The sequence below is a fragment of the Lissotriton helveticus genome, chromosome 5_1 (genome assembly GCF_964261635.1).
Source record: "Lissotriton helveticus chromosome 5_1, aLisHel1.1, whole genome shotgun sequence".
In the NCBI taxonomy this organism is placed as follows: Eukaryota; Metazoa; Chordata; class Amphibia; order Caudata; family Salamandridae; genus Lissotriton; species Lissotriton helveticus.
This window is the reverse complement of record NC_136065.1, coordinates 760,910,671-760,934,882: the sequence shown is the minus strand read 5'-3', so window position 1 is coordinate 760,934,882 and position 24,212 is coordinate 760,910,671. Positions and strand designations below refer to the sequence as shown.

Below are 24,212 nucleotides of genomic sequence, written 5' to 3'. Positions count from 1 at the left end.
ATTATTATGGTTTGACAAAAAGTCCTATTGAACAATTTACTGGAATGGAAGGGTGTTTAGACCCAAGATCTGAAAATCTAGAAGCATCAGGTTAGCTCACATATGTCTCAAAAATTGGTTTGGTATCGGTCTTCAGTTTTTATATTGGCCAAATGTCTGTGTCTGACATTACGCCAACATATACAATATTGTGGCATTATGGTTTCGTTTCGATCAGCTCTCATGAATCCAACTCAGGCAGTATCATGATCGTCGCTCATGGCGCATCCTCGGAGCAGGCCCTCGCATCCCTCGCCATGGCAACCTTAATGACGACTATGGTCTCCGCATTGCAGCTCTTCAGGACCGACGTATCGCCCCAACTGAAGGAAACTCCTCAATGCTGGACCTCGTATTGCATACTATCACTGCTGGGATCCTCGATGACTATGGAGGAGCTTGCATCACAGCCTCACCGTATCTCAGAAAAGACCCATCACTTCGGCTGCGAAGCACATCTTTGGCGCGGACCCTCACAATGCCGTGCAAACCAGAATTTAAGGTACTTTGTTCAGCAGGCCTAACTGGTTCCCTGTAGCCACGCCACATTCCATTGTGGTCAGTCTGAACTTGTGACTTTGACCCAGCTAGGCACTACCAGATATCTACAGTTGCCGCTTTGTGCTTTCTGCCGCTATTTTCACTGAAATCTTTAGAATTACATATCTCCATTTCTACTGATTGGATTTTGTTGTTTCAGGTCTTGATTTGTTTATTAAAAATAACTACTTTTCCAATTTGATGTGGGATCCTTTTTGTGTGGTGTTTTTCACTTTATGGCTGTTTGAAGTGTTGCACAAATATTTTAGGGTGGGCTTAACTATCTTCCATGGCGCTCTTTGGATAATGGTCTTATCCTGATGGGGAGAATGGATAATAAAATTGCCTTGTGGTTACCCTGATTTCCCATATTTTGTGTACCACTGATATGGCTAAACAGTGAATAAAACTTGAGTCAATTAAGACAAATGCATTAAGACAAACACCCTGGAGATACCCAGACAGAGGAATGTGGTCAACACTAGACAAATTCCTCAGCTCATACAAACCTCCATAAAACAACTGTACAGACCAGACCAATCGCTAGTAACCCAGTGAAGAGTGTGTAATCTAACACTTGTGTTAAGGTGACATGTTTTAACCCTTCCTCAAGGCCCTTGTAGGATCCCAGGCTTTCATCAGGACCAATGGTGAATCCCCAATTTTAACAGTAGAGGTCCATCCCCTGCCAAAGTGGAGGGTTGGCCAGATAAGGGAGGTGTGGGGGAGGGTTCGGGGACAAAAACATAAAAAAATAAAAAAGCTTACCCAAACAACGCTGCCCGCCGCACTGCACTCTTCTGCTCTTCTTCTGGACACAGGCTCCCAGACTGCACTGCGGCCAATCCTGATGCTGCATGAAAGCAGCATCAGGATTGGCCTGAGTGCAGTCAACTCGCGCTCCCAGGCAGACTTGGAGCCTGTGCCTGCTCTTTCCAGCCCCAGCAATGGAGCTGGGGCTGGCGAGAGCTTCATTACACATGAGGGTTTGAACGGCCTGAGACGACCGGCAAAATCCTCATGCGCACTGTAACAGTGCCCACCACTCCCCCACCGGCAGTGTCATCCCTGGCCCCACCACCCAGACTCCCTTGAGTCCAAGGGGTGGGTCCATGGGGATTAAAATAAAACTATAATAAAACAGGATTAAAACCCATTTTATTATCTTTTTTATTTGAGGGGGGGTGGGCGGCACTCCTCCACGCTAATGGGGGGGCCGCCTCTGTTTTTAAATCTACTGTTGCAATTTTGGTTAGTGATGTTAGGTCGGTTACTCATGAGTTTTCACAAACACAGGACATAAGACAAACATAAAAAAGTGAGGATGGGCCACGTGCCTGAGCCCCTGATAGAAATAAATAAGTTTAAAAAAAATTATATATATATATACATATATATATATGTGTTTTTATTTAGAGTCAGCCATAATCACAAGACATCATTATAAAGTTGTACATGTAAAACACAAGCATAAAAAAAACTACCGAATAGGTGTCTACAAAAAGGGGGAAAAAAAGAAAATATGTACACAGAATAGCGATTGTAGAACAACATGCCTCAATATTAAGTAATGCTGGTCCAGACACGTTGAAAGCGTTTCATGGCCTTGGGCCCTTTAGCCTTCTGGATAGTCAATTTTAATTTTTATGTATAACATAAAAGTGCCCACCACTCCGGTACCTTAGGAGGTAGAGCGCTTATCCAGGATCTCGCTATACATAGACAAGCGTTAATAATTATAATTGAAATCAATGGTTTGCCTGGGGTAACAACTGATTTTGTATATTCCCTCTAGTAGATAACTGAAAACCATGTTGAAGATGGAATATGGAGAGCTGAACCACACCCGACCAAAAGTCCTGCAGCGCAAGGCAGCTAGCGAACATATGAATGATATCTGCCGCAGTCAGTCCGCACTAAGGACAGTGAGTCTTGTCGGAAGCATGGCTAGTGCCCCATTTAGAGATCCTTTCAGGGGTGTATTACAGCATGCAAATAGTCTTAAATTGCTGAAGCTTTAAGCTGACAGAATGCAAAGCGATTAATAATTTTGAAGGCGCCAGTAATCTCTTCATGGAAAATATCAGATTTTGGGCACCCTACTTCATTTAGAGGCCAGCAGCGAACAATCATTGGCAATGTAAGCGCTACAAATCTGATCTGGTGATCTGATCACAGCCTTGCCTGGTGCCCTGTATAGATAAGGCAAGATGTCAGAGTCCTCCAAAATTATCTTGTCTTTACACCCACACAGACAAAAATAATGTGACTGTAAGTGCTTAAAAAAAGACAGATGGGGAAGATCGAAGGAGGTCTGGAGGAAAGAAAATTAGCAAAAGCTGTTATAATCAAACAGCTGCTCAGCCTTCTTCACGCTGTAATTTGTCCATGACTTACCTAATGGATCGTGAAAATAGAGAGAATTTTGGGGTCCCCAAAAGTGGGGTATATGCATGTAAGGTAGGTAAGGAATACTTAGAACAAATTTCTTCCCAGATTTGTATGATGTTTTTGATGATCTTGTACCAGTCCCACTTGAAGTAGCTACGATCTGAGAGTCTATGAAAAAGGAACCTGGCATCTGACCCTAATGCCAGTTGATAACCCAGTATAGGCAGGTATGGATCAAGATCCGTAAGCAGATTCCGGATATGGCCTCCAAAGGCTGCCCTGAGGTAGAGTTCGAAGCCAGGTAGTTAAAACCCACCCCCTGGCTGTATGAGAGTTTCAGATGGATGGCTTGCCTGGCCCTCTTATAGTCCCTTTTGACACTGCCAATACCACCCTTCTAGGACCCGAAGTGGTATTGCTCAGAAAAGGTATAAAAACTGTGGTAAAATGTTCATTTTTATGATGTTGCAGCGGCTTAATATACAAAATGGGGATCGATTCCAAGAATGCATCTTAGCTATAACCAATTGAAAAGGAGATTCATAGTTTAATTGAAAAACATGGTCCACTCTGATACCAAGCCTGATTCCTAGATAAGTAGCAGTTGAAACTGCCCGTGGTATTGGATTCTCCAACTGAAAATTAAGGAGGACGTATGTTGTTTTTTAGAATTAATTATATCTGGAGCGATTCCGAAACTTATGGTCTCATTTGACACTAGGTCGATGGTGGAGAGTGGATCTGGGGTAAAAATTGCCACGTCCTCAGCATAATCTGTAATTTTAAGCTCTACACCATTAAATATCACTGAGTGAAGCAAATGATTGAGTATAAGGGACCTTAATTAGGGCTCAATATAGAGCACAAATACAAGAGGAGATATTGGACACCCCTGGTGGGTACCCCTCAGAATCCTGAATGGTGGAGAGCTATTCCCACCATAGACTAGTTTAACCATAAGATTTCTATAAAGAGACTGTACCCAAGTAATAAATCTTCCACCAATACCCAGAGCATTTATCGTTAACCACAGGAAGACCCATGTGACCTGGTCAAAGGTCTTCTCCGCATCCAACAGGATAATGCAGACCATTTTACCCAATCACTTTGACACGTCGAATACAGAAATTGCCGAACTTGTATGATTGGTAGTATAGCTAAAGAGCACAAACCGTGCTGTTGCAGTTAAACCAAACACTGGACCAGAGGAGCCAACAAAGAAGCTAACAATTTTGCAAGGATGTTAGTGTCAGAATTAATCAAGGAGATAGGCTGGTAAGTACCTCTGTCCTCTGATGGCTTATCTTTCTTCAGAAAAACAACAATATTGGTAAGGTTTCACAATGCAGGAATCTCTCCGCCTCTGTTGATGTGATCCACCAGCTTCATAAATTCTGGAAAGAGAATTTTGAAGAATATCTTATGGAATTCCAGCAGGATGGTATCTTGCCCTGCTGCCCTCCAAGACAACAGAGCTATAATTGCAGTATCTACTTCTGACACAGAGATATATACCTCCAGAGCAGATGCCTGGTATTGGTTCAGGCATGGTAAACATCCACCCTGTAGATAATCTTAGAGACCCGATTGACAAATAGGCTGTGGCTGGCTGTAAATATCCTTATAAAAATCACTAAACTGTTCGGCAATGGCTTGAGAACCAGAGAAAATAATTCAGACATTACCTTTGATACTTTGTATACCACTTCAATATTTCTTTCTTAGATCTGGCGGGCTAACATTTCAGCAACATTCTCCCTATATTTGTTTGACTCATTTTGTTTTTATGATAATTCGCAGTGACTCTCTCCCTCAATCCTCGATCTAGTATATATCGACTTTCCACTAACTCAAGAGTGATAGCTGGCTCCTCCAGGTTTCTGACAAAAACTGCTTAGGTATACCAATCCTCTAGTTCCTGTATTTGTTGGTGCAACTTAATTACCAGCTCTTGCTCAGATTTAGTATTGTCAAGAATGAACTGCAAGATTGAACCCCGAATGAATGACTTTTTGGCATCCCATACAAAATGCGGAAGAGCTGATCCAGAATTATGAAGTTAAGAACTCCTTGTGTATTTGAGATAGATGGGTTCTATAAGCATAGTTAGAAAGGATATAGCGAGGAAATGTGAAATGGTGCAGCTCCCTACCATTACTAATTAATAAGAACATGAGCAGAACTGGGTTATGAGCTGAGGCAATCTTAGGGCAGACCTCCATTTCAGTGGATAGAATTAGCAGAGGCACGATAAAGGTCATATTGATTCTGGAGTAGTGCCTATGGGTTGAGGAAAAGAAAGTATACCCTGGCCTTAGAGGATCAACAGCCCTCCATAAATCAATTAAACCATGCAGACAGGCAATTTCTAGAATAGATGCCTTTGTTTTGACCACACAAGAGTGAGCAGAACGGTTAGTGGTATCTAAAATCGCTCACTAATATTAGGTCACACACCCAATCTAACAGCTCTAAGCACAGCCAGTCACATATCCGTGGTTGATCAGTATTTTGGGAATATACAGTACAAACAACTTATTTCTTACCGGAGAAGATCAGAAGCAGTTTTGAGAACCCTTTCCTTGAAATGTCTAGCACGGAGTATAGCAACCCCTCGAATGGATGCAGATTGATTAGTGTCTATAACAATATTATAACCAAGATGCTTCGGCAAAGATCAATCCTTATAAGTAAGGTGAGTCTCAATTAAACACAGCAAAACCAAAAAATCCTGAACTCAGATTGCTCTGATTAAGTGTGCAAGGAATGTGTGAAGATCGCACATCCTCATAATGCATGCAATCTCAAGCTTGTTCATTGTATGCCCAATCATTTTCCTGAGTGTCGCTTTATAAAGGGTCGGGGACATAGTTTGACAGGTGTTTATATTCATGCTTCTTGCATGCATCCTAATGCAATAGGATGAATGTATTGTCCCTTTGCTTACATACATTTTTCTAATCATTAGCAACACAGACAAAGAGATATAAAGTGAACACTGAGGTGATATTCCCCAGTAACACTGCAAAGGTGATGTGTGTAGCATTGTAGCAACACATGATCTTAGTCTATAATCCTGGTTAGGTTCTTACACCCTTAAGTATATCCTGTCACCATATACGGCTGGTGTGACACGACCCTGTAGTCACGCTTTTGCACAATTCAAATTAAGAAAATTTGCATATCCTTATTCCCCCTACCATTCAGATTTGAGGAGAGAGCGAGAGAAAGGGCCATCTAATACTCCAAGGGTTGCATGTCAAGAGAAACCAGTGATGCCACCGAAACACCCGTGGCGCAGTAGTCTTGTTGCTGTGCCGGATTTTATATGGTATGTTTCCGGGTTCTGGGGAGGTGGTTGCTTGGATATGTCATCATAGGGGGTGTTATGGAGTGAATGCACCATAGTGTTGAATGAGGTGTCTGGGAAATGTAGTTTCCCCTGAAAACTAGTCCTCAGTAGTCTACTGGCGATCAGTCACCTCGTTGTTTAAACAGCACAGCATCAATGGCTACGCAAGCGTTGTTTGGATTACTTCGCATGGTGTACCCCAGTATGTATATCCTGTAGTTGTGAGGTAATAAGTTAAGTTGTGTGGCCCTAAGGCATTGTGCCCCGAGGGATTTGGGATGTGTAGTTTTCCAGTTTTAGAGCACATTGGCCTATTATTAACGGTAGACCGGTGGAGTTGGCAAGTTGCATAGTGTAGCAGCCTTGATGATAACGCAGGTCGTGAGGAATATTGTGTATGGGTTGCGGGCTTATATGCCCACATCATAATGTTTATAATGACTGCTATTGTTGTCAGTGTACACCATACATATTAAACCAGATAACCCTTGCATCGCCACTGATGTCGTTCTGTTTAAACAACGAGGTGACCGATCACTGGTACACAGCTGAGGGTCAGTATTCCAGTGAAACTACATTTCCCAGACAGCTCTGTGAAACCCAACTGAAAAAGAATGCTCATTACCATCTGAATGTACTTTAGCATTGCTGAAAAGATCTTGCCTTTACCAGTCAGTCATCTGAATATGGATACACATGAATTGCTTGACATTTTAACATTTGCTACTACTGTCAGTGTCTTTACAAATTATCGTGGGGCCAGTTTGATGACGTAAGGAAAAACTCTGAATTGAAAATGAATTCACTCTCAGCGCCACTGCCCTGCTGCCGGTCTCCTGAGTCTTCTCCCGCCGCCGCCGCATCTCTCACCATCGCGGCGCGGCCACAGGGAGAGAGACTACAATACCCAGGAGACATAGCGGCGGAAACCGCCGCCGCCGCCCACATCGCGCCCGGAGGCGCTTAAATTTGAACAGAGCCCCCGTGTCGCGGTATCGAGCGCGGGTCGCGCCGGGGTAAGCACGGGACAAGGGCGGGGCCGTCACAGGCCGGAGGAGGCTGGGCTAGGCCCCCCCTCTAATGTCGAACATCAAGTAAGACCTTTTCCTCAATTGACTTGATATAATCTCAGTGGGAGAGACACTACTTTCCTGGTCTTATTGTTGGTCGGAGATACTAAAGGGTGTTAATGGCTGCTAAATTAGGGAAAGGAAGGAATTGTATCCCTGGGGCCACAAATGGGTCAGTTACTGGCACATTAGACATGTTTATAAAGCGGGCGACATCAGTGCTGGAGAAAGAAATTGCAATCACAGAACGCCGCTTATCATTAGAACCCTTATACAACAGGCGTTCATCATTGGGCCCAATTACATTGGCAGTAACACCCGAGAATTTAGTCCCACAAATTCATCATGATTCTAACTCTCCATTATTAACGTGTGGGACTATTAACGAATGCAGTTCCACATTAGAGATTAATGAATCAATTCTGTCTGACACAGGAATGGGATTAACACCACAGACACAAATAAAGTCTGGCCAAAATGAAAAAGTAAATCCAAGATCAGGTTTACAGGCAAAAACTCAGGTGACATGTCAGGGGCAAAATGGCAAGAGGAAACGTGGAGGCACTCACCAGAATGGTAGATCATCGAAACAAATTAAAATAACTAAAAAAGCTGGAAAGCCGGTTACACGGCCCCAGTCATTATTTCTTAGCACTGCCCAAACCCCCTCTAACCCTATATTAATTCCCCCAATACTAACACCACAGCAGGTTTTAGAGTCTTTGCACCCAAACCCTGTGGCTTTTATGGGCCAAATTGAACAATTGGTAAAGTCCCTTATCTTACCCCTATTAGAAAGAATTAAAAACGTAACTGAAAAAATAGGGTGTTTGGAAAAAACAGCAATGGCTAATTGTGACTTACTGAGGAAAATAGATGCTAACTTCCATAATAGCACCGAAGTAACAAATGGCGCGGGGAAACTTACTACTGGAAACCTTCCAGTTGTATCGTGCAGCTTGACCAATACCATAACAGGGAACCATAAAGGGCCTTCTGTAGACAAGTCACTATTGGGGCACAGTGTCCAACCCCTAATTAAAACAGGAACAAAAGAAATTGAAAGCTTGGTAACAAAAGATACTATCACGGGGGTGGACTATGGGAAAAATAGACACCAAGAAGATGGAAGGGTCACTAGTAACAACAATAAGACCATATATCCTTGTATTGACCTGCCCCCGCAATCAGTACCATACACCGTGGTCCTGACCAGAGTGCCTGAGATGAATAACGACCAAAGGGAAACCTACTCAGATCTAACAAATAAAGTAACTTTCTGGCTCAACACTAATAGACCTCTCCCACCCCATTTACATGCTGAAATTCTACATGTTAGGAGAGTAGCCTGGGTGGGCCACAAACCAAAAGATCTACCAGGCAATTGTATATTAGTCAACTTTAGGGATAGACGGGTTGTGAGGTTTATCTGCAATTGGAGCGATTGCAGAGTTAATCATGGAATACAAACCCTAGATTTAAATTATTTCCATCTGCCCACATACACAAACCAAAAAAAAACTAATCAAAGGCAGCAAAGGGGGCTTTTCGATGGAGATGGAGATAGATTTAATATCCCTATGTTTAATCGCTATGAAATATTGCAGGGTCTGGATGAAGTCGATTGACTTAAAACTGAGATCTGTCCTGCAAACTCGGGTCAAATTGTTAAAACTGTCACTCAAAATCGAATGTGCATGAAAGAAGGTGCAACTGAGAGTCAGATAAATACTGTGGTTAAGACAAACAATATTAATGGGAATAAAGAGGGAACGCAGATGGAGCTAACTGAAGAGGTAAACGCAGTGATGAATCCCGAGCCAAATTGTATTACAAGTTTGACTGGTGGCGAGATCCCTAGGGCCAGCTGGTCTTTATTGTATTGGAACATTGCAGGCCTAAAATCAAAACTGGGGAACGATCACTGGGTTAACCTAGTAAATATGTATGATTTTGTTAGCTTACAAGAAACGTGGTCGACTGTTCCACTTCATGTGAGTGGATTTAATACTTTCTTTGCCCCAGCCATTGACTCTGTACACGGGAGGGCCAAAGGGGGTTTAACCACATATGTGTCCAATTTGTTTCATTGCTTGAAAAATGAGTTTCTTTTTTAGCAACTTGTATTATCACATAATCAGGATTACTATAGTTAAAATGCTCACATTGATTTTGGTAAATTTTTACAATAATGTTCCTCCAGAGCTGATGGAAGACATTCTTATAACCTTATGTAAAGATATAAAATCGACGTTATGTGGGAGATTTAACGATGTCTGTGTAATCTGGGGCGGGGATTTTAACTGTTTTATATGCCAAAGCGGTGATAGGAACCTGCGGCATAATGCTGGATAATGATGATAGTTTAAGTCATTTTTTATTTATTTATTTATTTATTTATTCAATTTATATAGTGCATTATCACCGGTTGGTCTCTAAGCGCTTGTACTTGAAAAGAGTGATCATTACAGAGAACAGGAAACCAAATTATATCAAACCCCACGCTTCTCGGAAGAGTACCGTTTTTAACATTCGCCTAAAAGGCAGTAGATTCGGTTCCTTCCGTGGAAAAAGTGGTAGTTTATTCCAAGCTGCTGGTAGGGTAGACGAAAAAGCAAGTCCACCAAAGGTAGCCATGCGGTAGCGAGGGCTGACCAGAAGAGTGTCCTCAGACGAGCGCAGGGTCTTTCTAGGAATGTACTGCACCAGCCTAGCTTTAATATAACTAGGAGCATTACCATAGACTGCCTTATGCGCGATGCACAGACCTTTGAATAAAATCCTCTGCCTAATGGGGAGCCAATGTAATTGGCATAGAAGAGGAGAGGCTTGCGTACTTCTAGATTTTCCAAAAATCAGTCTAGCTGCATCATTCATCACTATTTGCAGTCTTGAGAGTTGTTGCTGAGGAGGCCAACGCATGTGCCCACCACAGACGACACTTGATTTTTCATAGATAGATTACCATCAATATGGATGCCCAAGCTTTTCACCACCCTAGCTGGTGCCGGGGTCCTACCCAACTCCTTAGGCCAGAAGCGATCGTCCCACGGGTTGCCCGAGATGGTAATGGGCAACACTTCGGTCTTCTCTGGATTGATCTTCAAGGAGTTGGTGGACATCCAGTTACTCGTGAATTTTAAGATGTTATGCAGCCTAGCTTGGGCTCCAGATGAATCCTCAATTTGTATGATAATCTGTGTGTCGTCAGCATAGTTGTAAATCTGACACTCCATATGATTAAGAGCAGAAATCAGTGGCTGTACGTATATGTTAAAAAGGAGCAGTGAAAGGGCCGAGCCCTGCGGAACTCCACAGGTTATGGCTGCTGATGTGGATATCAGGTCTGACAACTATTTTGAGCATACTAAGTGTGGCGATCTTCTTAATGACATCATTTTTGGATGTGATATGGGTTTTGTGAATAAAATGGTTAGACCTGAGAACCCCTTTGAACCCACTTTTAATGGTAGAGGGGCAAACTCAACTATCGATTTCATATTGATGATGACCAGATACGGGAGAAAGATCCAAGCTTTTAATGTCTTGGATAATCCGCTGAGCGACCATTTCCCACTTAGCCTAGAAATTCTAGTGAACCCAAAGATCAGCACAAAAGTAATATCCTAAAACCGTGTGTGGATAATATTGCCATGGTTAGGAAAAATGGGTACGCTCTAAAATGGATCAGTGTGATTCCTGCAGATTTCCTCCATAGATTGATTAGGATTTGCGAGCCCCAATTCCACGCCTGTACAGATGAGAATATCAAAGATTTTGATTTTATGAGAAAAAAAAATAGAAATTATTTCCCAAATAAAGAACAGCCTATGGGTTGAATTGAAAAATTGCAAAAAGACTCAAACTGGCTGGTTTGACACCACTTGTACTAAGGCTTACTCTAAGCTAAAACATGCCCTAAAAGCGCATGATAAGGACCGCACTTTAATCAAAGCCCTGAGAAATGATTATAAGAAGGCTTTGAAAAACAGAAAGAATACCCTAAAAAAGGAAGCGTGGGAATCATTGTGCGAGGCATCTTTAAACAGAGACTCAGCAGCCTTTTGGCAAGTGGTAAATGCATCGCCAATTAACGATAATGCTCCTGCCAGGATAGAAATAGCGATTACTGAAAGGGAACCATTATGCAGATTTGTATTCCGTGATGACCTCTGAGGGTGATTCCTCAGTAACGGATAACATCATGGAGGACCCCCATCATACTCTGGTCACCCTCAACCCACCTATATCTGTAATAGAGGTGACTGTAAGTATAAATGCTAGTATGGCAGGAAAAGCACCCAGACCCGACGGGGTACCAGCAGATTTATATAAATATAATACTGGTCTGTGGGCCCCGCTTCTCACACACCTTTTTAACGTTACTTCGCGCAAAGGCCTTCTATCGTCCTGGTGTGAGTCTATAATAGTGCCGATATACAAGAAAGGCGATAGATCTAGCTGTCAATGCTATCGCCCAATATCGCTCTTGGACTCCACAATTAAGATTTTTGGCCGCGTGATTTTAAACAGACCTCAGTCCAGGGCGGAAGAAAATGCAATTATTACCGACCTCCAATATGGTTTTAGAAAGGGATTGAGTACGATTGATCAGTGTCTTAATCTATAGGACCTTATTGAATAATATACTAAAGTTAAGGGTGGCTGTATGTTTTTAACCTTCGTCGATCTGACGTCAGCATTTGACTGTGTCCTTCATTGCAAACTATGGAGGGTCCTTGAGAACCTAGGAGTTGAGAACTCAATAGTCCAATTTCTTAGGGAACTTTATTCGGGGGCAAGAGCAAGAGTCAGGTATGGGAAAAATGGGGAATGTAGTGAAACTTTTGGAATTTCCAGGGGAGTACGACAAGGTTGTGTCCTTGCCCCTGTTCTCTTCGCACTATACATCAATGAGGTGGAAAGAAAATTATTACAGGAGTGCAAGGACATGCCGATGGTGGGTAAAAGATCAATCCCAGCGTTATTATACGCAGATTACGCTGTCCTTATGGCAAGAACACCAATGGCTATGCAAACCATAGTCACTTCCTTTACTGATTTTATGACCATATTGGACTTAAGGATAAATTGCACTAAGACCTTCAGCATGAATTGTGGCCATGGGGCAGCTAGAAAGAGAAGGACCATTTTTGTCTCCTCGAGTCCAGTTGACAGTACCTTAACTTTTCTCGTACCTAGGCGTGTTATTCGACCATACCGGTCGATGGAATAACGCAATTAAAACAAGAAGGTTACTATTTAGTAAATCAATAATGGCATTAAAAAATTTTAGTAAACGAATGGGTGGAAAACCAATTGGGAAGATGCTTACAGAATATAGAGCGACCTGCGTAGCAACTGTCACATATGGTGCTGGACTGTGGGGGCATGCTAATGTGAGAACATTACAGGTGGTGGAAAACTCCTTTATGAAGTATCTTTTAACTGTCCCAGAAAGCGTATCTACATATGTTTGCCTTACTGAACTTGGAGAACCATATTTAGAAGACACAATAAAGGTCGCTCCAGTTCTGTTATGGCATAGGGCCTGGACCACCGAAGAATGTAAATTAAACCGCTCCATCTTGAATGACGTGATGAGGTTAGACAACGGTGGTAGGTTTGGTTGGTTAAGTTATGTAAGGAATTTTCTCACTGACCTAGGATTGGGAAATCATTTCACTGAACCTCTGTATATGTGTGACATTTCTAGAACAGATCTCAAGGAAAAGTGTATGAGCCATCTAGAAAAGTGTAGAATAACTAACGAGATGGTGAAACAAACGGTGGTTGCTCCTCAGTTGACAATAATCACAATAAAAATGCAGCCATATCTAAAGTTGCAAATGAGCGATCATGAGAGATTTTTTCTAACTCGTTTTAGATTAAATCTAATATTCAGGTCACTTAGCTTCCCCAATATGAATGACTGGACAAAAATTTTACCTAAATGCCCATGTGATGAAATTTCCGAACAATCAGACATCCATATCCTTTTCTTTTGCTAATTTTATTCGATCCCAAGACGAAGATGGATTATTCCCCTGTTAAAGACTATGGAAATTAATCGTTGCCATCCTACCTTTTTGGCTGTTCAAAGTTTGGATAATATTTTTACTGTTGTATCCATTTCAACCCTTTTTAAAAATGTTTTTAGATCAAGAAAGTCTATTATATCCTTATTGGTGATGAAGTATCTGTATTTTATGATGAGATTCTGTAAATTGTGATTTTTATTGTACTTTTATGGTTGTTCTATTTTAATAACCGAATAAAGATTTGATGATGAATTCACTCCATTACAAACCTCAAACCAGATGTACAAAAAGAGGCCCCTTGGTACTGTTTTCAAAAACATCTCCCATAAGTTAGTCTTGCCTAACTTCTTCTATCAGAGTGCATACCCATTTTAAAAGACCTTCTCACCTGTAAGGCTCCTATTATCACTAGCTTTCTTGATGCAGTTTAAGGATTCATCAACCTGGACTAAAAAAATATTCCCCTCTGTAAACAGCATATGAATAATATTAGCTCTGCTATTTCGGTGTCAAGAGCAATTTTAATTTTACTTTCTTCTATAGCCTCAGTGGTTGCATGTTTTACTAGTGCTGAAGGTTTTTGGGCTTGATCATAATCTGAAGACCAGTTCAATATTTTGCCATTGCCTTTCTGAGCTTGATCACGCTCAAAAGTAGAGTCAGTAGATATGTCATTGACTTTTTAACCGTGATCATACACCAAGGTTGATTCCGGAGGATTGTGTTTTTGTTTTCAGATTCAATGGGCGCTTCATGGGGTTTTGGTAGGGTTTTAAACTCGACTGTAATTTGATGTCAAGTCCAATTCACTTTTCAAACTTGATCGATTACCTACATCATGTCTAATGTCCAAGGAAAGTCCTTTCCAATAACCTTTCCTTTAGATCTGGAAGGATATTTTGTATACATTTCTATGTTCTGCCAATGTTGAGAGTTGTTTGTGTGGCTCTTATCAGGCATAGCCTTTGACTATACATCAGTTGGCCTCAATTGTTTTTTTTCATTTGACTTATCAGTGTCTTTAGCTGACGTTAATGTAGATTTGGCTCTTTTAATTTTGTAATCATCTTTATGTGAGACAGATCTTTTGAGGTACAAGTTTGAGTGATGCTCCCCCTGAGCCTACTCTGTAAGATCTTCATTTTCAGAGAAACCCATCTCCTTTTATAAATGAACCTTGTTTCTTCTGTCTTCCTAAATCCAATTAAGCCATATCTAATTTCACTGCATGAGCAAAAATGATCTTTTACCTGTGAATCAAGGGCTTTAGTTTGAAAGACAAATTCATCACAATCCTCTTGCTTATAGACTCTCACAGTGGGCTAAAGGACGGTGATGGATTAATCCCAGATATGTTGACTGGGTTTGAGTGTTTGATTGGTTCAGATGCTCCGTCCATCACCACCCCCTTTTGTACCACTTTGTTCACCATAAGTTGGCAGGGTATGCTCAGATGTGAGTCCCTTGCTCACTTTGCCACTGGATTCAAGCAAGCCGGGCTGAAGACGGCTGAAATGCCAGAAACCGGTCCTCGGAAGCTTGTTTCCGGTCCAGGGAAGGCATGGCTTGGCAGTTCGGGCTGGACTGTTCCCATGAGGCACAGGGTCAGACTGAGTTGCATATGGCCATGTCTGAACTGGGGTGGCAGAGTGGGCTAAAGAACGGTGATGGATTAATCCCAGATCTGCTGACTGGGTTTGAGTGTTTGATTGGTTCAGATGCTCCGTCCATCACCACGCCCTTTTGTACCACTTTGTTCGCCATAAGTTGGCAGGGTATGCTCAGACGTGAGTCCCTTGCTCACTTTGCCACTGGATTCAAGCAAGCCGGGCTGAATACGGCTGAAATGCCAGAAACCGGTCCTCGTAAGCTTGTTTCCGGTCCAGGGAAGGCATGGCTTGGCAGTTCGGGCTGGACTGTTCCCATGTGGCACAGGGTCAGACTGATTTGCATATGGCCATGTCTGAACTGGGGTGGTAGAGTGGGCTAAAGAACGGTGATGGATTAATCCCAGATCTGTTGACTGGGTGTGAGTGTTTGATTGGTTCAGATGCTCAGTCCATCCCCACCCCCTTTTGTACCACTTTGTTCGCCATAAATTGGCAGGGTATGCTCAGACGTGAGTCCCTTGCTCACTTTGCCACTGGATTCAAGCAAGCCGGGCTGAAGATGGCTGAAATGCCAGAAACCGGTCCTCGGAAGCTTGTTTCCGGTCCAGGGAAGGCATGGCTTGGCAGTTCGGGCTGGACTGTCCCCATGAGGCACAGGGTCAGACTGATTTGCATATGGCCATGTCTGAACTGGGGTGGCAGAGTGGGCTAAAGAACGGTGATGGATTAATCCCAAATCTGTTGACTGGGTTTGAGTGTTTGATTGGTTCAGATGCTCTGTCCATCACCACCCCCTTTTGTACCACTTTGTTCGCCATAAGTTGGCAGGGTATGCTCAGACGTGAGTCCCTTGCTCACTTTGCCACTGGATTCAAGCAAGCCGGGCTGAAGACGGCTGAAATGCCAGAAGCCGGTCCTCGGAAGCTTGTTTCCGGTCCAGGGAAGGCATGGCTTGGCAGTTCGGGCTGGACTGTTCCCATGAGGCACAGGGTCAGACTGATTTGCATATGGCCATGTCTGAACTGGGGTGGCAGAGTGGGCTAAAGAATGGTGATGGATTAATCCCAGATCTGTTGACTGGGTTTGAGTGTTTGATTGGTTCAGATGCTCCATCCATCACCACCCCCTTTTGTACCACTTTGTTCGCCATAAGTTGGCAGGGTATGCTCAGACGTGAGTCCCTTGCTCACTTTGCCACTGGATTCAAGCAAGCCGGGCTGAAGACGGCTGAAATGCCAGAAACCGGTCGTCGGAAGCTTGTTTCCGGTCCAGGGAAGGCTTGGCTTGGCAGTTCGGGCTGGACTGTTCCCATGAGGCACAGGGTCAGACTGATTTGCATATGGCCAAGTCTGAACTAGGGTGGCAGAGTGGGCTAAAGAATGGTGATGGATTAATCCCAGATCTGTTGACTGGGTTTGAGTGTTTGATTGGTTCAGATGCTCCGTCCATCACCACCCCCTTTTGTACCACTATAGTCTCTCAGAAGGCATAACATACGCAGTGTTCGTCATTTATGGCAAATTTTCAGTTGTTGGTATAGAAGCATTTAAACAGTATGATTATACTACTAAATGGTGTGGAGAAGCCTCATAAATACCCTTCCCTATACACATTCTCTCACCCAGTCAAAGCTCAGCAAGCAAAAACGTGTCTCTTTGTTCTAGCAATGTTCTAATGCCAACAGATGTTGTTTCTCAAAGTTGCCATTGAATTTTCGACTAGATATCTTCCTAGTTGGGAGCTCTTCCGACCCAAACAGTGAGAGAAAAAAAGAATTCAAAATGTAAGTCACCTATGGGAGTATTGTTGAGCACAGTGACGAATGTTATAGTGAGTTATGAGGCTGTAGCAGGGGGAGCTCAAATTAATCTTTATCCGCTGGGCCCATAACATAACATTTTGGACAATTTGCTGATTACATCACCTTATTTAATCTTGATCTTTACTCACACCAACCAGGCTTTGGTACTCTGATGGACCTTGCTCGTCAAATTGAGGGGTGAGGAACTTGGGTGCCTCCTATCGGATACCCGACGAGGGCCAAATAATTGGTAAACAACTCACAAATTGGAAATTAAATTCAAATACATTTTTCTTAGGATCATGCTATAGATAGATATATAGGATGACTACAGGAATCTCGATCCTCCTAAAGAAGTTCAGTCAGGCCAAAATCATACAAACCAATCAAGACACATTAGAGAATTTTTCCATACAGTCCCTAGGAATCGATTGCCTGCCCTGGGCACACAGGTCAGTCCACAAAGAAAAAATCAATATTGCTTTCCATGTTACTAGTGTCAAACATTTAAGCTCCCACATATTAGACTATGTTGAAATGATGAAAAAGTATCCTTTAGGCATCAGGAATGTCATGTGAAAGGACAGAAAAAGTTACATGAATAGACAAACTGAATCCTTTCACATAAGTCCATGAAGTAGAATGCAATCCTAAAAGGAAAAGCATTTAAAGTAATGTGATTCTTATTAATAAACCAATGTGCAATTAAATCCAAGCATAATAAATTCAATTACGTATTCATGTCTAAATAAGCAAGTATTATAAGTCATCATCAGTGTTTGCATAGAAATGTTCAATCATATGTATGGACTATAACCATGAATCACAAAGTACATAAACGTAAAATAATTCTATAAATCTTAAAATCATTATCGATTGAATAAATCTAGTTTCTTATAACTGTAAAGCAGCTAAATAGAAAGTTTCATTCATTTAATTTGTTGTATGTCACTTTTGCACCAGCTTTTAGATCTCTATGGTGCATTACAATAGACGCACTATAAGATGTCTTTGACATTTGTTACACACACTGCATAATTAAATTGAGACTTGTGTAAGCATACACATATGACTTCTCAAGTTAAGCGTACAATAGGCTGCATATTATCAGTGCACATTTTTATAAATGTTAATTTCACCATTGTTAAGCCATCAACAAACATTATTATTAGACATGTTAAACACACAATATATGAATTCTTTCTATTTCTATAGCTCAAAGCACTCATTTACCATTCTTACATTCTTGCCTTCACTCAGTATCATTGAAATACACTTAACATGTGCAAAGTTCACATTTGTTTTTGTGTGTGGTTTTGCTGTCACAACCAGTATCAATTGTCACAAACTAGTTAACAGCATCTATGCTGCATCAAGGCTCAATCCATGTGTACACTCAGGAAGGGAAAAAAATTGTACAACAAACATTTCTGTATCCTGCACCTACACTGAGGAGTCATGCATAATTAGTGGCGGCTCCTCTGCTAAGACGAAGGAGGGTCGGGCCATTGCTCTTGGAGCAGTGAAAAAGGAAAAAATACAATTATAATGATATTAGCATTTTATTTTTCGTTACTGCGGGGCTGTGTTGGGGCGGGTGGGGCTTGTGGCTCAGGGAGGAGGAGTGGTTTGTGCACACTTAAGTGCCCATGACTGCTTTGCCGGCCGTCTTGGCTTGGCCAAACAGTCATGCACACTTTGCATATTCCCCACAGGGCTGTAATACACATCCTGGTGGGGAATATACACAGGCTCCCTGTCCCCAACTGAGCGCCGATCCAAGGTGCTCATACCAATCACAACGCTGCATTGCAGCGTTGTGATTGACTCAGGCATGCCTGTGTGCCCGAGTGTTTCCTGCAGCTTCTTCCGGACTGAAGTCAGGAAGAGAAGAGAAGCAGAGATGGAGGAGAGGCGGCGGAAAAGGTAAGTGATGAAAAAAATATTCTTTTTTTAAAACCCCCGGCCCCTACCAGCCGCAACTGTGGACAACATGTGAATCTAAAAGCAATTTCAAGCTCCAAAACCATCATTTATGATGACTGTAAAAAACAATACTTAACTGGTTGGTTTAGTGTTAAGTAAGAAACCCCAGCACATGATTTATGGTTTTGATAAATGCAGCTGGTCAGTCTGTGAACGTTCTAGGAAATAAGTAGTAAAAATCCATTGCAACAGAGAGGCTTGCCCTTGTGGAATATACCACTGGGCTGCATTTGTCTTAGAAAGCAAAATACATTCAAGTAAGATTACAGTTGGATCATATTTATAAAAATGGTAGAATCCATGGCAAGTTTGAAGCTGAACAAGATGAAAGGAAAATGCTGTTTAATGCCAAGTTGGTTGTCCTAAACAGTTAATCCACCAAAACTGACGAGTCAGAAGCCACTACAACCGTCTTGTGAGATTGATTTTTCTTATCTATATGTTATTAAATGTAGGCATAATGCTGAGAAGGTTATGGGATTCTGCACTTTAAACCAACTTGAATTAGACAATTTAGGAAAAATTCATAGTACAATTTACAACAATTTGGTGGGTGAATGGCTTGAAGTGAACAACCCTTTCACAATAAGGGCGACTGGAAATGTAATACATTGCAGATATTCTCCTGACAGTTGTTTGTAGAAAGAAAGGAGCACATTTTTCTTACCTCTTTGACATGGGCATCATCAAAGTACATCCACTTGCGAATCTTGGTTTGTAGGAAGAAGGTGGAATAATGTTTGCCATAGTAGCAGATCATTCCCACTAAGTACAGCTCAGAATGTTTTGCCCGTTCATCTGTCACTCTATAGAAAAGCTAGAAATAAGTACAGCCATTATCAGTTACAAAACGTTATTCAATGTTTTAAGTAATGGTTTTTAAAGGTTTAAAAAAGAAATTAAAATAACTTGCAAACACAAACTCACATTACATATATAGTATATTACTTATACTGAACTAAAATACTGGATCAGGGTCGGACTGGATTACAGGGCTTGAAGGACTGGTTGGACATGTCAGTGTGTGGCCCGGTTGTCTGGCTTTTTGTGGGCCTGTTGTATAATCTGATGGTCAGGTTTTTACTTTTGATTTCCCCGTTATTACTTCAAATACTGCCTTGCATGCAGTCTCCTTTACCCTGCAAAAAACCCCTATACAGCATGTCTTTACAAGTTCAAACTTACCCCGATTTGAACATGAGGGCCACATTTGTAGCTATCTGATTTACTACTGTGGCCCACTTGTATTTTAGTGCCCGGAACTATTTTTCTGTCCCAGTCCGACCCTGCACCCAATTCAGCCCTGCAAACTACTTAATGCAGTTATTAAATAACTCAATACATTGCAGTTGACAATTGATTATCCAGTGGCAAGCAACAAGGCAACCACAATATTCAAATCTGATTATACCATTTTATCTGTAGTATGTCTGCTATTTAAAGAACCATGATTTAATGAAAAATTCAGTAGCTATGTTAAATTTAGTTGATACTTTAGATAGATCATCACTATGGCAACGTAACGAAAGTACATGATCCTCAGTTAGTCTCAGTGTAGCCAACTTCTAGGACTTTTTATCGCTATTTAGTTTGATCTGGTAAGTGTCCTCCAAAACGTTATTTATATTTCAATTTTATTTTCAATTTTATTTTATTATGTTTTGGCACTCCAAAGAGGGCCGCATAAAACAAAATACAACAAATACAAATACACATTTCTCTAAATAAAAATGACGACTACAGCATTTTCCACAAAACAAGAAAATCAGCGTCACAGACCTCCATATTTCATCAATAAATAGCTAAAAAACATTTTAAAAAGTTAAAAATATTGAAGCAAAACATTTCATTAGGAGGAGTATATAAGGCATGTAAAAAAGAATTCACATTAAGGATACCCAATTGCAGGCATATTGGCTTTAACCACTTCAACCGAAGTGGACGCAATGCATGACATGTAAACAATATATGGGAACGATCCTGAACAGATATATTACAAAAATTACATGTGGGAGAAGACCCATACCATTTTGCCAAAAGAATGTTCAGGGGCAACAAGTCCTGCCTTAAAAGGAACCAGAATCTCCGAATACCATGAGGTAAATTCCAGGCGACATAGGGTTGGGCAAGCTTCATAAAATATGAGTTAGCAAGGAGATCACCTCCCCTCTTTACTTGCATAGACTTCTTATCCAACGTAAAACATAAATCCCATGACACCTGTTTCAAAAGGGATTTTAACTGGGTAGGAGAGATAGTAAAAAGAGTTCTCTCTTCCAATTCAAGAAGTGCCACAGCCTTTCTAAAGTTCTTAACAATTTGGGAGTACACTTTTAAATTACCCAACAATTCCCCCTTAAGAAGGAATCTCAAAGACCCCGTTTCTCCTCTAGCTAGGCTAACAACCCATCGAACTAACGTTGATAGGCCCTGCGCCCAACTGCTACGGAGACCGAATTCCAGTCTGCAGGCGGCCACAGTACAAGCCGGATTAAGGGATGTTATAGACCTTAATAATTTTCCTTCTACCGTCTGCAAAAAACCCCAATGCTTTATATCAACCAGTTCCATTCCGTACAGGAGAGTTGGAGGAATTTTTGCCCTAAAAACCTCCAATAAACAAGCAAAATGTCTTCTCCCTGTGGCGGAGTAAAGGGCACTCAGACTTTTGCCTTGGGATCTGGCTTTACGGGAATTTTTATCAATATGAGGCTTCTCACTCAAGTTGGCGGAAATTATTTTTCCTAAAAAGGTATATGTCTTAACCACCTCCAGTTTCTGACCACCTACTGCCCAACCAAAATTCTCAGATTTAGATTTTTTCTTCCCTGTAATGCACATGATTTTACTTTTAGAGGCATTTATCCTCATATAGTGGGACTCTGCAAAAAGATGTAAAGCCTGCAGACGATTGGCGAATCCCTTGGGCGTTAAATCTAGGATAAGAATGTCGTCTGCATATAGCAAGCAGGAAATAGAATATCCCCCCACTACCGGGGCTATGCCAACACAGGATGAGAGGGTAGCAGGAAGATCAGCAATGTACAGGGAGAAAAGTAAAGGTGCAAGAAGACAACCTTGTTTTAATCCATTAATGGAGGGGATAACCCGCGATAAACCCCTTTCTCCCCCCTGTAAAACTCGGCACCAGGTGTCCGTATGTAGAGATCGCACCAGATCTAATAAGAGAGGGGGCATGCCCAAATCGAACAACTTTCTCCACAGCAAAGGACGGTCAACTTTGTCGAATGCTGTGGAGAAATCAATAAAAGCCGCATACATCCTCCCCCCCGAACTCTGATATATTTGTCCGAAATAACCTGAAGAGCTGTGAGGTTATCCAATGTACCATGTCCCTTACGGAAACCAGTTTGTTCAAGGGGTAATATCTGATTCACATCGACCCAATCCGTAATTAAAGAAAGGAGACATTTGGCAAAGACTTTTCCAATGGCATCAAGGAGAGCTATTTGACGATAATTCATTGGCTTATCCCTATCGCCCTTTTTGAATAGGGGGACCAATATGCTCCCCTTCCAAGAAGAGGGTACAGTTTTACTAATGAAGCAAGATCTAAATAAGGGAAAAAGAATCTTACTCCATGAGATTGTATCCTGTTTCAATACTGAGATGGGAAGTTCATCAGGCCCCATTGCTCCGGAGGAGCGCATATCCCTAATGGCCAATTCAATTGTTTTCTCCGAAGGGGAGTCAATAGATAACTTATCTTCTTCAATAGTCTCCTTACATTCTACCATTGCAATATTCCCAGCATACAAGTTGGAAATGTAAATGACCCATGACAATTCAGCAACGGGAATGGGGAGGGAGCTAACTCTTGCTCCACAACCCTCACCAATGAGGGACCAGAATTGTCTAACTTTGCCATGAACAGCGGCCTCCCGAAGACTTATCCAAAGTGAGTCTTCTTTATCTTTTCTAAGTTTCTTCCTAATTCTGCTTCTCCTTCTTTTTAGCAGGTATATTTTCTTATTTGTTTCAATAGTTCTACACAAAAATTGCTCCCGCACCAATTAATTTATTTCCTTATTTAGGAGGGTAATTGGTCTAGGAACATAGATCTTTTTTACAGAGGAGCTGGACCTTTTAGCAACAGAGATAACCTCCTTCATAGAATTCTCAAAATGCATTATTTCGGAACCCTGCCAAACATTCAATTCTAGTATTGTTTTACCAAGTATACCCTCTTGGCTTTAAAGTTCCAGAAGCATCTACCAGAATCCTTATGGAAGTTAACTATATCACTATTAAGGGACCATGAATCGGATTTAGGAGGTTGAAATAAGAGGCTTATAGTAATCACATTGTGGTCACTAAATAGTGTCGACGTGACCACCAAATCCTTCACTAGGGAAAAAGTACAATAGTCAGTGATTACATAGTCAAAAATTGACTCACTTTGGGAGGATCTATGAGTATATTTTGCAGGGACATCAGAGGGAAGCCTACCATTCACTATTAACCCTTCCGCCGCTGAAAGTTCTTCTAGTAACAGCTTCCCTCTCTTATTAGTTTTAATTTTATTAGGGAAGAGGGCTTGGGGAATAAGAAAGGCTTCTTCTTTAAATTTGTTTCTAAATAGCTCTAAGCTAGAATTAGAAACTTTGCAATTAAAGTCACCTACTAACACAACATATGGGGGAAATTCTACATCTTTAATCTGTTTAATGTATGAAAACATTTGCTTCAATAGAATATTAAAACATTCATCGGGGGGGATGTAAGCATTTATTATTACCAGGGAATTATAATTTCCCTTACTGGTTGAGCTACAGAGGGACACAGCCTGAAATAGGTTGCTTGGATCAACATAATGTGTGAAATTCCACTTTAATCTATTGGACAGAAGGCACGCAATTCCCCCTTTTGCATGCCCTTTCTTCGAAAAAGCAGCCACAGCCTCAAGAACAAAATAATCTCTCCCTGCACACAATCTACTAGCACACCAGGTCTCTTGGATGCAAATCACACTAGCGTTCAGAGAGAACAAATACTGTAGTTTCTCAGGACTACTATTTATCCCGGCGGCATTCCAAGAGATAACTTTCAGATTATTACTAAAGATGTTGAAAAAGTTTATGATTGTCTGTAACTTTACTAGACAAAGCACCGGGCAGCCAATTCCACCGCTGGTTTTCTTCTATTGGAAGGCTATTCTGAATTAATGGGGCGGGCATTACATGTGTCACCAGACGAGAGTTTTTCGATACCTATGTTTTTAAATCATCATAAGAGGTAGTGGGACCATCATTACCAGTGCCCTGCTGAGAGAGTCTGTTATAAGGGAAACTATCTCTTCGAGAAGAAAAAACAGGTAGTACATCAATTCCCCTACACTGGAAATTCTCAGCCTGTTGCAAT

At 41.5% G+C, this 24,212-nt stretch overlaps 1 protein-coding gene across 2 annotated transcripts in view; it reads right to left on the bottom strand.

Moving 5' to 3' along the window:
- The window catches only part of USP54 (ubiquitin specific peptidase 54), a 2,015,813-nt gene that overhangs the window by 1,007,596 nt on the left and 984,005 nt on the right, over positions 1 to 24,212 (bottom strand). For both annotated transcript variants that reach the window (XM_078643238.1, XM_078643239.1), the window contains exon 9: positions 19,498 to 19,647. In XM_078643238.1, coding sequence (XP_078499364.1) covers positions 19,498 to 19,647 — 150 coding nt within the window. The remainder of the gene's footprint in view (positions 1 to 19,497; positions 19,648 to 24,212) is intronic.